The sequence below is a fragment of the Cucurbita maxima genome, unplaced genomic scaffold (genome assembly GCF_002738345.1).
Source record: "Cucurbita maxima cultivar Rimu unplaced genomic scaffold, Cmax_1.0 Cma_Scf00022, whole genome shotgun sequence".
In the NCBI taxonomy this organism is placed as follows: domain Eukaryota; kingdom Viridiplantae; phylum Streptophyta; class Magnoliopsida; order Cucurbitales; family Cucurbitaceae; genus Cucurbita; species Cucurbita maxima.
The window spans coordinates 3,758,217-3,772,644 of NW_019272038.1; the positions used below are offsets into that span (position 1 = coordinate 3,758,217).

Here is a 14,428-nt window from a genome sequence, read left to right on the forward strand (position 1 = left end):
GCGATCGTTTAGATGGTCACAGAAATGTATGAGGATTTGAGAGCAACCCTTGGAGTGGTCCGCTCAAGTGGTGGGTTTAGGTGCCATATTAAATCACACCATGAGAGCAGTGGAGAACCAAACCCCAAGAGGTGTAGTACAATTTAACAAGATCATGGTCCCGGAGCCCAAGTTCTTCTGTGGAGTTCAAGATGCCAAGGCTCTTGAGAACTTTATCTTTGGACTCGAACAGTACTTTCAAGCCACATAATAATGTGGCAGAAGAAGCGAAGGTCAGTTGACAACAATGTATCTAATCGACAATGCAAAGTTATGGTGGAGATCCAAGTACATGGACATTCAAGATGGTCGATGTACTGTGGACACTTGGGAGAGCTTAAAAACAAAACTCCGCTCTCAATTCTTCCCAAAGAATGTTAAGATAATCGCAAGAAGAAAGTTAAGAGAGTTGAGGAATACTAAAAATATTCGAGACTACGTTAAGTAGATTTTTTGGGCTTATGTTAGATATTTGTGATATGTCCAAGAAAAACAAAGTCTTCTATTTTTTCGAGGGGTTGAGGTCGTGGGTGAAAATGAAGTTTTACGAACAAAGAATTTAAGACCTTTCCACGGCTTATGCTACAACCGAACTACTGTTTGACCTTAGTATCGATCAACTCCAAGAGATAAGGTAGAACTAGGCGTCCGTAAGTGGTGTGAATAAGAATTATCGACGCAACTCCCCCAAAGGTAGGGAAAGTGTCAGACTCGAAAGTGGAGGAAGGGAATGTGAGTCCTCCCAATAGTGAGGTAGAACTCTATAGTGGAGACGTCACAACCAAAACAGTCACAGTGAAAGCCAAGGCTCCTCGTCTTGCTTCATATACAAAGGATCCCATCAAGAATCTAAATGCCCACAGAAAGCGGCATTATACACCTTCCAAGCAAAACTCGAAGTGAATTCAGAAGCCGAGTATGAGACGGTAGAAACAGAAATATTGTTAGTTGAAAATGTTGAACACCCTCGTGTGGGGTCGTCCTCTCTCCGGAAGAGAGTGGAAGAGATAGAGGAGCTAGTGGAATTTGGTCTTATGTATGTTGAGACCCGAATTAATCACTAAGCGGCCAGGAACACGATTCTTGTCTTTGAAGCCACCCACAATTTCATGATAGAGACCGAAGCAAAACGATTGAACTTTCTTTGACATCAAGACACAAAAAAAGATGATGGTCGTCAATTCGGTAGCTTTACCTGTCTTAGGAGTTGCAAAGAGAACTCCAATCAAACTCGAGACTTGAACTAGACAAACTAACTTTATGATAGTTAGATGAATGACTTCAAAACTGTGTTAGGGATGGACTTTCTACACAATTCTCATGCCCCTAGCAAAATGATTTATAGTAACGAGGTCCAACTCGACGATTATTCAAATAAACACTTCTCAATCGAGAGGGGTAAAAATGATGTCGGCACTACAGTTGAGAAAGGATCTTAGCCATGATGAACCAACGCTCGCTGCCATTGTCGTAGTTAAAGAGGGGAGCTAAAGTGAGCTCACTCCGACAGAAACCTTGTGGCCACTACATGAACACCACGACACAAGACTAGAAAGTCAGATAAAGTATTTATCTCCATATGAACAGATTGATCACGAGATTGATGTTATGTCGGGGGCGAGATCGCCTACCACAAATAAATGTCATACGACTCAATCTGAACTAGCTGATTTCTATAAATAACTAAATTACTTGCTAACAGTTGGGTTCATTAGACTCAAAAAGACTGTTGTCAGTGATCACCCAAATACTACGGAGACACATCAAGCCAACACCTCCGCTGAGGGAGGAAAATAGAGACAAACCTTTGAAGCAACGCATGTTTATCGAGAAGTACCATCTAGATGAATGAAGAGAAGAGCCAGTTAGAAGCATCGGGCACGAAAGTTTCAAGACGGAGAAACAGTTAGTAACTTGAAACATTATTATCCCAATAAGAAGACATCAAAGCACAAGGAGACAACACGACCTCATGCAAAGAAGAGGAATGTTCCAGCGAAGAAATTAGGAGAGACTTCAACAGAGAAGACATAAAGACTCAACGAACTGAAATGTGATTTTCAACTGTTCTTAGAAGATTGGAAGAAGCTCCTCAATACCGAGATTAGTTGGATGTGCGTCGAAAGTCCTGAAGTCAGTCTCATCTTACATCACTGAGTTCGCGAATAGTTGATTGACAGAGACGTCAACCAATTGAGTAGGGGAGGATGTCACGGTCATGCTTATCCAAGGCGTGTTGTTTGTGGCCGCATGTTGAATGTCTCAATCATGCTTATCCAAGACGTGTTGTCCATGGTCCCATGCCTGTTTCAAACTTCTTTTACTTGCTTTCATATTAGATAGATCTTTACTATTATTGTTGTATCAGTACAAGGTTGTATGAACGGTCAACTAAATCATGTCTACACCAATTAAGGCTAAAATACCCCAAAATATATTAAAGTGGGATGTGATTAGTTGTCAATTCTTCGTACCTCGATTATATGCTATCAAAGTCATTGTTGTTGCCTACTTGCTTTTAGCTTATAACATTACTTTCTTTAAAATTATTTTCAACGTATTTTCTCGCTCACATTTTCTAAAATAATTCTCTCAAACGTGACTCGAAGATCGAGCATACGTTGATATTATTCGCGAAGTGCAAATTTCACAAGGCTGACTTGTTTGTTGGGTTAAAACAAGTGTCCAACAATCACTATCCCACTGTCGCAAGAGTGTTATTGTGACATTGAACCACTCTTGGGGTCACTGCTTGCCTTCCACTCGTTTGTGGCTCGGTTAAGTTGTCCCTCTTGCACGCGACTTTAGTAACTCAATTTTGACTCTGACTCGGCTTGGACGACATATTCAACTCGATTTGGGGCTGTTTGGATTCATTTCTTACTTTTTCAACCCTTCCAAAGTTGTTTTTGATGAATTAGAGGCATTTGAGGTCACTATGACCCGTGTCTCTAAATTCAAAATATTTTGGGCTAAAAATTTGAATTATTAGATACCTTTAATTAAGTTAATGAGCAGTTAAGCTCATTAAGTCTAATTTGATATCATGGATCCACATAGGTCAAATCAGAAATTGATGAACATATTTTGGTTAGCTCTAGAATTATTTAGTGACTCTGGCATAGCCCAACCAATTAAGTAGCTCTATTGTTGGCTTGGTTAGATGAATTGTATTATGTATTATGACACGTGCTCCATGACCTCTACACATGTTATAATTATGATTTTTATGATAATGAAGGATTGACTTGGATCATGAATTTATGTCATGATCTTAAACTATAGGAACCTCATGCATTTTTTTTTTTTTTTTTTTGTCATAAGCATCGGAATACTTCTTCGTTAAGATTAGTACGTACGCGTACCTTTAAACTTACGAAATTTATGTTCGCCATGATCTATGCAAGTTCTTTCCCTCCTGATGTTTGGCAGCCCGTTAGTGAGTGCTAGCCCGACGGGTTAGGTTTAAGGGGTGCGGAAGCCCGTTTGGTAGGTCCATGTAATTTATATAGGATCATGTTCAAGTAATAACTTAAAAAGTCTATATTATAGGGATAAAGTTTAGTGTCATATGAATCACTTTGTAAGTGCTACAAACAATTTGATCAAAATCATTCATGTGGAGACATGTAAGTGAGAATATACGGCAATAAATTTATATAAGATTCAATCACAAAATATTAAATTCATAAATTGAGAAGATTAATATTTTACAAGATGATAATATGAGACTCGATCTTAATGCTGAGTGAGTTACAAACTTTTGAGAGTTTGTCCTTTGATTTGCATAGTGAAACTGACTTCCATAGTCCATTTAGCATGCCTATTATTTTGGCACTAAACCAAACAAGGAATTGGAAGCATAATTTTACGGGATTAAATTTGTTCGTTCTCATATAACAGAGTAAATAGATGAGTAATTCTCGCAAGTGTTGATTACGAGACTTGCACAATGGGGTTTGGCTCTCTCATTGACCCTAGCTCTTCCTTGTAACACCATTTTTAATTTTCATGAAAGAATCGAGGGAAGAAACACTTTAAATAGAGTTGGGGAGGCACATTTTCAGGCGACAGCGCAAAGTCCACACGCATCTTCTTTCTTCCGGAGGAAGAAGATGATGATGTGGATGGTTCAACTGAACCGACCCTATCAACCCAATATATTATATGACAAATATTTCTCAAATTCTATATAAATAGGATTTTCGTGTTGAACTAATCGAGTAATTCATAGTTTCTCCTCTCTAGAGAAAAGAGAAAGTATTTCTCAAATTCTATATAAATAGGATTTTCGTGTTTGATAGCTCTATTAGTTTCTTCCATGCAATCAAGACAGTCTGTCTTATGCATGAAAGCGACGTACCCACAGACAAGCGCGTTACACGTAAACGATACACGTCCACATATATGAAGAATTAAATATGCTTTTATTAAATTCACATTTTCTCTCCTCTTTGGACGAGCTAACTTGGTTGTATTCCTGGTTCAAGTTTTTTGTGAGATCCTACATTGGTTGAAGAGGGGAACGAAGTATTCCTTATAAGGGTGTGGAAACCTCTCCCTAGTAGACGCATTTTAGAACTGTGAGACTGACAGCGATACGTAACGGGTCAATGCGGACAATATCTGGTAGCGGTAGTCTCGAGCTGTTGCATTTTTGTACTTTTGAGATTATATGCTTTTTAAGAGGAAACCTTGATAAAACACAGTTTGTCCAAGCAGTGTTTCATGATCATCGGTCTCCATCCAACATTCCAACTCCTATACTAGTTTAACAGGTTTTGGTTCGGACAAGAAGGTTGCTCCGAACCCGCACACGTACGAGAAGCTCGAGGAGTCTTCTTCCTTCATTATCACATCATATTTTAGCCCCTTTCATGCCCGGCCTCCAATGACACCATTGTGCATGCTGCAAGGTAAACTCCCCTTATGTACAAAAGCTATGAAATCAAATCACTTTCATGATTGTATTGATTAGATATTATCCGCTTTGACCCACGGTTTTAAATTTTGTCTATTAGTGAGAGGTTTCCATGCTCTTATAAGGAATGCTTCGTTCCCCTCTCCAACCACCTCACAATCCACCCCCTTGGGGACCCAGCATCTTTGCTCGTCCACCGCCCAGAACCTGACTCTAATACCATTTGTAACGACTCAAGCCCACTGCTAGCAGATATTGTCTACTTTGGTCCATTACGTATCACCGTCGGTTTCACGATTTTAAAACACATCTATTACGGAGAGATTTTCAGACCTTTATAAGAAATGTTTCATTTCCTTCTCCAACTGTGGGACCTCACAGAAAATTATTAAATCAAGTGGCCATGAAGGTTAGAGACAATTTAATACTTTCTCTTCTCTAGAGATTAAATATTTTATAGTCCAATCTTATACAAATTTATTGTATAAAATATCTCCATTCTCGTATCTTCACAGAAATGATTTAGATCAAATCATTTGTATCAATTACAAGGTGAATTACATAATAGTGTTACAACATAATATTGCATAAGTTTGTGTGGATTTGTTTTTGGGCTTCCTAAAAAGCCTATAACAACTCAGGTATATTCTTTGCTTATAAATTGATTATAATTAGCTAATTGTGGACTCCCTGCTGACCTTTAGATCTAGCATTTCCAAGTTGGTGGCATTTGGTGACGCCCATGTCTGCCTGAAGTGGCCAGTTTGGCAGCCATTGAAGCTCTCTCTCTGTTTTCTTTTCCTCCCCACTCATCAATTTGGCCGCCAGTGCGCAGATCCACTGATGGGTTATGAATTATTTGATATACAAGACAAGATGAACCACTACCCAACCCATAACATGCTTCCCATTCTCACCAACAAACCTTTTTGTTGGCAGATAAGTTTTAAATTAACATGTGGAATATTATGTGTACTCTGTCTCAGGGCTGCCCATATCTGTTTAAATATGTGTGTTCTTGCAGTTCCTTTTATAGGCCTATAAGGTGTTTGATAAAATGCCTAAGAGACTACAACTTGAGGAGGCCACTGTGAGTTGGGAGATAGGAAGAGTGAGCCATGTTGGAGAGGCAGGGCACGTGCTGGATTTAGCAGCTAGATGGAAGGTCTTAGCATGTGCCCTTTTTCACCAACTTGGATTCTCTTTCTTTTCAGAACAAATTTGTATGCCTCTACGTTGAATGAAGGGTAATTGCGTTTTCTTACTTCTTTGATTCTAACTTGAATGCTTCAGCTGATGTTCAGTTCAGTTTAGATAGGGAATTAAGGTATTAGTTGTGACGGTTGTTTACATTGTTTGAACTTTGAACACTTTTGATATGATTTAGCGTATGTTTAATAGAATATGTATGAGTTCCCACGTCGGCTGGAGAGGAGAATGAAACATTCTTTATAAGAGTGTGGAAACCTCTCCCTAGCGGACGTGTTTTAAAAAAACATTGAGGGAAATCCCGAAAGAGAAAGCCGAAAGAGAACAATATCTACTAGCGGTGAGCTTGAGTTGTTACAAATGGTATTAGAACCAAACACTGGGCGATGTGCCAGTGAGGAGGCTGAGACTCGAAGGGGGGTGGACATGGACGTGGACTTCGAAGGAGGGGTGGATTGGGGGGTCCAACATCGATGAGAAAAAGGAAAGAGTGCTAGTGAGGACGTAAGGCCCCAAAGGGAGTGGATTGTGAGATCCCACATCGGTTGTAGATAGAAACGAGTGTGTTCAAACAATAATATGTGTTAATTTTTCAATGCAGCAATTCCAGCAGTGACCGATGAGGAAGACAGCAAGGGCAACAGCTAGATGGTGATTGAAGTCATTACAAAGGCCTAGAGGAAAGTAAGTGTCATGACGTGATTAAAGAGGATGGTGTTGTCATCTAATGCATCAAAAATAGTGGAAACGAACGTAAATCTAAAGCCAAACAAAAACGAAGTGATAGTGTCGTCTATGATGCTAGAGACAAACCTAATAGGGTCAAATGGGGCCTTGAGCCATGACCTCAAAAGTTGTAGTTTTGACCCGTGACTCTAGAATTAAGTTTCTTTAAGTTAAAAGATACAAGTTTATCAATGTTTCAAGTTGGCATATGACTCCTCACTTATTTTGATGTGCTCAGAGTCATATCAAATATGTTTTAAAATGTACTATAGGAGAGTAGAGAATGTTCATTTAACTACGTGAAGAATTTCCATTTAAATGAGAAATATGGAGGGAACAAGGAGAGATTTCTCTCCGTTAACTAAATAAGATCGAGGATGAGAATAACATACCTTACTTCGTCCCTAGCCATAAATATAGTGTGAGAAGACTGTGTTGTTATTAAAATTTGAATTTTTAGAAATTAGGTTGAACATTATATTATATTTTTATTTACAAAATATTATTTTATTTATTATAATGTTTTACATTAATAGAAATTATATTAGAAAATAAAAATTATCCATTAAAAAAATATTTTAAAGGTATATATAATGGAAAACATTCCGCATGAAATCTTTGTCTTGATCCTCGAGAAAATAAATGAAGAATTTCATGAGAATAGATAATGAAATAGTAGATAGAGATGGAGACGAAGAAGGCTTCTTTGTACTCGCATCCATCTCATGGACATCTCTGCAGGGAAGGCATGGTGTTGGCTCTTCACCACTATGGACCTCATGGTCTAAGTGAGCTATCTCTTGACATATGCATGTCATGGCGTGGACAAGCGTTATAAGAGGAGTGTCTTAGGCATCTTCTTTTGAGATTGAGATTCCAAGAATATTGTCTAGTGACCAAGGTGTGCAGATGTTGCACCTTTTCCCATGAGTCAAAGGTTGCGTTATAGAATCGGGCTTCACACGATCTGTAAAAAGGATTTGTCATGGCACAAAGGAACTCACATTGAGTATGCTTGAATAGATGGATATTCGAGAGATCCAAAATATGAAGTTAACTCATGGTTTGATTCTTGATAAGTGCACTCGAGCGAGCTGCAAAGGCGAACAACATCACAATGTTTAGGGTGGAATCACATAAGGTTCCAGTTGACTTAAGACTTGCCCAGTTATTTCGACAAGTGCTTGAATCACCTAATTAAGTACAAGTTTTGTTTGACCCAACAAAAGAGTTTAAATTCCTTCAAATAATGTCCCCAAATCAATGTAGAAGCATGAGGGTCCTTTTATCCCGAACCATAAAAATCAAATAAGATGCAACATTGCATTTGAAGGACCTTAACCTAGAAAAAAGGTAAGATTAAGCCTTAAGACTTTACCTAGATTAAGCTTAAATTCTCCTTAATGTTAACCACAATCATGTATAATTCATGATATCAACACGACTTGAAAAGTACGATCATGACACTCGATTCGCAAGGAGCTAGATGAGAAGAAACTCTCATGTCCGATTTTGTAGTAGAGATGAAATTGAGAAATAGCAATCAACTATATCCTAAAAAGAACCAGGTTTCGTCAACATTAGAGGAAGAATGAAAGGAATATCTTATCGAGCCAATAGTATTTGCTTCAGTAGATACGCTATTCAAGCACTTGAACCCGCTTGGATCACATCTAGACACATCGAAGCTGGACGAAGGGCAATGACACGAATGGCATGTTTTCCATTTGCAATGCCGTATCTACAACATATACATTGGAAAAGGATTTAGTGGACAAGTTGATACTAATTAATTTGATTTATAATCAGTAATCATTTGAATTAATTTTCGTTGATTGGCCAAATCCAACTAATTGATTGAGAATTGACTGCTTATAAAGCACTTAATGATTATCAAAATTATAATAAACGACTTTATATTAAAAGGAATCAGCAAAAACTCATCTAATTCCATCTCTCATCATCACAAGATTGGACCAAAAAAAGTCATTTTATGGAAGAAAAGATGAACACAATGAATTCACAGAATGTATTCAGAACCTAACCATCATCAAACACAGAAGGATGAACTAAGTACTCGATAATATCCTCCGATGCAGTCAATCTCAACCCGACACGCCATCAACGGGTACTAACATGAAAAATCAACAATTCAATCTTCTGGATTGGATAGAACCTGAAGCTGCTTCGTTCTTATGAAGTCAGGCCTCAAAACAAATCCAAATTACAATAAATGCTATATATAACTAATATGCACATGAACTTATGAAATCATATATTAGTTCCAAGATGATGGTAGACCCACTACCACACAAAGCACCATAGACTTCTTCCTATACACCCAAAATGCTGGGAGTTTACTATGAAAGAATCATATATTGATTCTAATTTTGACTTCTTTTTACAAGTTTTTATTCCTAAATAGATGCTTAAACCCGATTCAAGCACCCGTCAATCAATCCATGACGACTACCTACCACTCTCCAGAGCGTCGGTAGTGTGTAAAAGTTTATAAACACTGGGGAAGAAGAAAGGTCTTCCATATTCCTTCTCCACCATCTGGAGCGACTCAAGACCATCTGGCGTCTCTGGTAAGCATGACTATGACCTGCAGCAGTTAAGTACCAGAACACTTTTAGATCAACTGCAAACAATGGAAAGCAATATGTTCATGTTTACAAGTCGATCGATATTCAACTTCCAGAAAATAAATGTCATGCGGTGGATGCGAGAGGGGGAGGAGTGCAATTTGCTAACATTCTACGGTATGGTGTTCGCATCATAAATAAACGTGTTCATTGGGACAACTTCTCATTTGATATAATGATAAGGATTAAAAGTTTAAAAGATACAAACACCCAAAGGGAGTGAAAAAAAAATTAAAAACACCAAAGACAACCATGAAGAACTTCTCATAAACCTAACAAAACACAGTCCTATATAAAAAAATGACTATTATTGAGCTTTGCCACCATTTTGAGAAACTTGAGAAAACTAGGGAGGTCCTTCTAAATCTGCTGCTTTAACTTTTACTATGGCGAAGCAAGTATTGTTCAGCTTTTTTCATATCGATCAAGCGGGTTTCGTTTCATTTTCCGGAAAGCCTGTCATACTATTCCACTTTTGTTTATATTAGAGAAGAATCTCTGAATTCTTTTGAAGAATTCTACTCGATAAAGCACTATTTCATGACAGATCAATTCCAGCCACCCATCAAGGTGTGCAATCCAAGCTGAATGTTTGTTCATAAAAGCGGAATTTGACTTCATAAAGGAGGCTTCAACAACCAAGACACAAAGGAATGCACCATGAGACTATTTGAGGAGAAACACGACAACCTCTAAAAGAATAAATAGGTGGATGAATGATAATTAAATTCCATGGAATTAGTGCAAAAGCAGCAGCTCTCAAATATAGACAATAAAAGTCTTCTTGGAAATGAAAACACCTTAAGAACTTCTTTATGCTTCTTATTTGGTCCAACACATGTTGGCGAGCTTGCTACCCACGTTTCATATTATCTCTCAAAAAACTAGTCATTCTTTCATATTTGGTCCAACACGGAGTTTCTTCCTACCCATGTTTAGAGGTCAAACAACACATTTAGTAAACCATCCTGGTTGAGACTTGAACTTAGATAAACGAGAAGTACCAAAGGAATCTCTACCACCTTCCTTGAGAAATTTAGAATCAATCAGCATATGCAGAACATCTAACAAAAAAAAACTCCCAAACCAACCAAGATGGGACATGGAAAAAGGGAATGGTTGCTTAAATGTATATTTTCAACAAAAGTTGTTTTCTTTTCTCTTCAAATACTGAAAAATGTATTACAAACACAACTTTTGCCTTCCATGATGAGAGAAAGATGCTAACCAATACCAATCAGCTGAGAATTCAAAAAATGGGCTTAAAACTAATAACCTAATCTGGAAAAATGAAAAAACGAACTCCGATGGCAAATGGAGGCTAAAAAGCCAGGAGGATGAGGGGAGAAAAGGAGAGAGGAAAGAGCGTTTATTTTACCAAGATCCTTGTTGGGAGGGGTTTTTCTCCCATCGTTCTACCAGTGCTTCTTCTTATTTTAGACTCCCCACAAATTAGTTGTTCCCTTAGTATTTGACTCATATTCCAGAATTGTGGCTGCTATATAATCTATACATGAAATAAGATACGAAAGCAAAGAAATTTTCGCAATGATTTTACAATAAACTTTCAAATAGTCATCATCCTGACCATATGAAAATTTCGTAAAAGCTATGCATTGAGCATAAGACTACCTCTCTAGAATGCATGATAAATTATTTGCAAGGCTAGATCCGAAGCCCGCCACTCATGTAGCAGCTCCACTGCTCTAAGTCCTGCTGCAATCTATGAATACCTATGAATGTAGTTAAATTTCAGGTGGTTAGACAGCTGGTGATAAAAATAGGAAATGAAATTTCAAATATTAACTGCAAACTTTGCTGCTTACCTGATCAACTCCTCACCCAGATGTTTGGTCAGAACCGCTACCTTGTACAAACTGAGAAGAAGAATGAACAACGAACTGTGGCTGTGCTGCAACAGGTACTGGAATCCCTGATGAAACAAACACGCTTTCCTAATCAAGCATATCTAACATGTCAATGCATGTTACTCTAGTTTTCCCTCATTCTTCATCAGATTAAAAACATGGCACGTGTAAAATGAATAGAAATGTGGCCTAAATTGCATTAAGCAACAAAGATATCTCGATATATTATATCCTCTTTGTTCTGTCGTAAAGCAAACTTTTCCTCATCATTTGGCTCCGTAGATCCTTATCCAGTTGTCCTTCAGTTCTGATTTCAATATCCCCATGCACCTTAGATTGCACTTTCTTTCGTCCCAAATAAAAGAAGTTTTCACATCAAAAAATCAAAAAGGAAAAATAATCCTGTGTCCCCATAAGATATCCAGTTTTCAGTCCTCTCTTGTAACAGCCTAAGCCCACCGCTAGCAGATATTGTCCTCTTTGGGCTTTCCCTTTAAGGTTTTTAAAATGTGTCTACTAGGGAGAGGTTTCCACACCCTTATAAATAATACTTCGTTCTCCTCCCCAATTGAATGTAGGATCTCACATCTCTTTACAAGATGGTGACATTTCAATGTAGAGAAACTTGAGAGTTCTATCAAGTGTTACTCGCCACATAACTAAGCCAATGAATGATTGTACAAAAGTTGACCAAGACATCTCTTTTAGATTTAAGAAAAAGGAACTTCCAAAAATAAATGAAAGAAACAAACAAAAAATGGCCTAAAAAAAGATACCAATGGGCCAAACCAAAAGTGAGACCAAGAAAACTACACAATTACACAAGAGATCCAATTAATGGCAATAAAAATACAAATTCAAAGAAAAATACCTAAAGAGATTAAACTCATATTTTAGCCCCGGAGCAATCAAGAGTTATCTCCACATTACAATATCAAAGAATAATCTGCATACAAGGCAAAATACCTGAAGGATATGGTGCCTGAATTGTAGGCATTGGAGAAGATGTTAATGCATTAACATTAGGACCACTAAATTGCACGATCTGAGGACTTGGCATTCCATATCCGTGTAATGCTCCATATCCATGACCACCAGGGACCGTTTGACCTAATTGTCCATAATGATAAATAGTAGGGCTTGCTGACCCAGGCACCCCATAAATCTGCAGGTATTGCTGACCCACACAACAGTTGCATCCACCCAAACCAAAAAATAAAAGACACATAAAATCAGAGCCAATGAGCATATTATGCTAGAGTTAACAAAAACCTTAAGAAACTTTAAAGATGCCTTGCATATCACCCTACCCTACTTCCACCCTCTGCAAAATGAATTGTACACAAGAAAAATAAAGCAATAGTGATACCTGCGGGTAGACATACTCAGGTCCATAAGTAGCATAACTGCACAGAAAACGAATGATCGAAAATATTAAAAATGTTTTGACGGTGCAAACTTTCATGGGAGGAAATCAATTTACAACCAGCAGTCCAATGTGATACCAGAAGACAAGTATTCAGAATCCAGTATCCCAATAAATAGAGACCAGAGTATCATATCCTACCAACTTTGACTTCTCACAGAAACATAAATGCGAGGGAAAACAAGAAATGGGACATCTCCAATAATTCTAGCCATGCTTCTTTGCGTTCAATTACATTAGTCTTGGCACATATCCTCAAATACCTACTATGGTATTCCTGCAATTATCAATCACACTGTGTCATATCACTATCAGGATAGAATCAATCCTGATTTCTAGGAGGCGGCAGTGTAACATATCCTAATGAATGTTGCACGGTGTGATTGGTAATATTACCTCTAGTGACTTTAAATGCTAACATTACAAAGGCATTGCAGAAGATGTATGCCAGCCAAATGATGAACCTCAACTATCTTAAGAAACGAAGAACACTAGGACATGGTATTCCTGCAATTACCAATCACACAGTGTCACATCACTGATCAGGATATAACTAATCCTGATTTCAAGGAGGTGGCAGAGAAACATATCCTATGCAATGTTGCACGCTGTGATTGGTAATATTACCTCTTGTGCTTAAAATGCTAACATTAAGAAAGCATTGCAGAAGATGTACACCAGCCAAGTGATGACCCTCAGCTATCTTAAGAAACAAAGAACGCTAGCATATATGATCCAACATCTTACAACATCTTTCATTTCCTATAAGACTTGATGACAAATAGAGAAGAAAAATAACCAAAAATCTCATAACTTCAAAATTTTGAAAGCAAGCCAAGCCCCACGAGTCATATCACAAGATGTAAAGGTCGTGATATAGAAAAAGGCAAGAAATCTGAGTCAAACAAAATAATGAAATTTCACGGTAATGGCAGGCTTGGATGCACAAAGGAAACCTCGGGGACACACCTATAAGGAGGATATGCAAGTCCCTGCTGATAAGGATAAGAAACCGGTTGTTGGTAGCCAAAATTTCCAATATAAGCTCCCCTGTTGGGCTGCATTCCTCCAACATAGATTGCAGGCGGTCTAAAACGTCCTGTAAGAATCAACAGTGTATAAATAAAGACTCATCAATCCAGAGCTTCAAAAAGCACATACCAGGAAAAATCACTGATCATACACAATCACGACAAGAACTGCCCATGTGATTTGCTTAAACAATAAAAAGCCAAATAAGCAAATAATACCATAAGATATAGGTGGCCGAGGCCGGCCAAGTGAAGCCAGATTACAATTGGCTCGCCTGCCATCAATAATTGGAGTAGAATCTGAGCAAGCTCTTCTAGCTGACTCTGGATACCGGAAAGTCACCTAAAGCCCTCCAAGTAAACAGGAACAAACGTTCAGGTCAATCTAACGTCAAGACTATAAATATTTGTGATCAACCGTGATGGAAAAAAACGTGTAAAACGGCTGCTCTTAGGCTATTACTTTTAGAAAGTAGAAATTAAAAGTATAAAGTTGACAAAAACCACATTAGAGTAAAAAGAAAAAAAAAAGAAAAAAAAAAAAAAAAAAAAACGTTAAC

At 37.9% G+C, this 14,428-nt stretch overlaps 1 protein-coding gene and 1 long non-coding RNA gene across 3 annotated transcripts in view; one reads left to right on the forward strand and one right to left on the reverse strand.

Moving 5' to 3' along the window:
* The first annotated feature begins 5,663 nt into the window (after positions 1 to 5,663).
* On the forward strand, positions 5,664 to 7,087 carry LOC111496446. The gene is made up of 2 exons (XR_002720459.1): positions 5,664 to 6,207; positions 6,771 to 7,087. It is a non-coding gene; the product is annotated as an uncharacterized LOC111496446 (long non-coding RNA).
* Positions 7,088 to 9,032: 1,945 nt separating this feature from the next.
* LOC111496432 (RNA-binding protein 24-B-like) overlaps positions 9,033 to 14,428 on the reverse strand; it is a 6,698-nt gene continuing 1,302 nt past the window's right edge. Inside the window, exons 2-8 of one of the 2 annotated variants that reach the window (XM_023146866.1) lie at positions 14,088 to 14,211; positions 13,807 to 13,936; positions 12,781 to 12,817; positions 12,378 to 12,588; positions 11,370 to 11,476; positions 11,180 to 11,276; positions 9,033 to 9,505 (exon numbers count right to left, since the gene is read on the reverse strand). In XM_023146866.1, the coding sequence (XP_023002634.1) occupies positions 11,382 to 11,476; positions 12,378 to 12,588; positions 12,781 to 12,817; positions 13,807 to 13,936; positions 14,088 to 14,211 (597 nt within the window). In that variant the 3' untranslated portion in view covers positions 9,033 to 9,505; positions 11,180 to 11,276; positions 11,370 to 11,381. Of the gene's footprint in view, positions 9,506 to 11,175; positions 11,277 to 11,369; positions 11,477 to 12,377; positions 12,589 to 12,780; positions 12,818 to 13,806; positions 13,937 to 14,087; positions 14,212 to 14,428 lie in introns of both variants that reach the window. The other variant, XM_023146865.1, reaches the window with a different exon arrangement.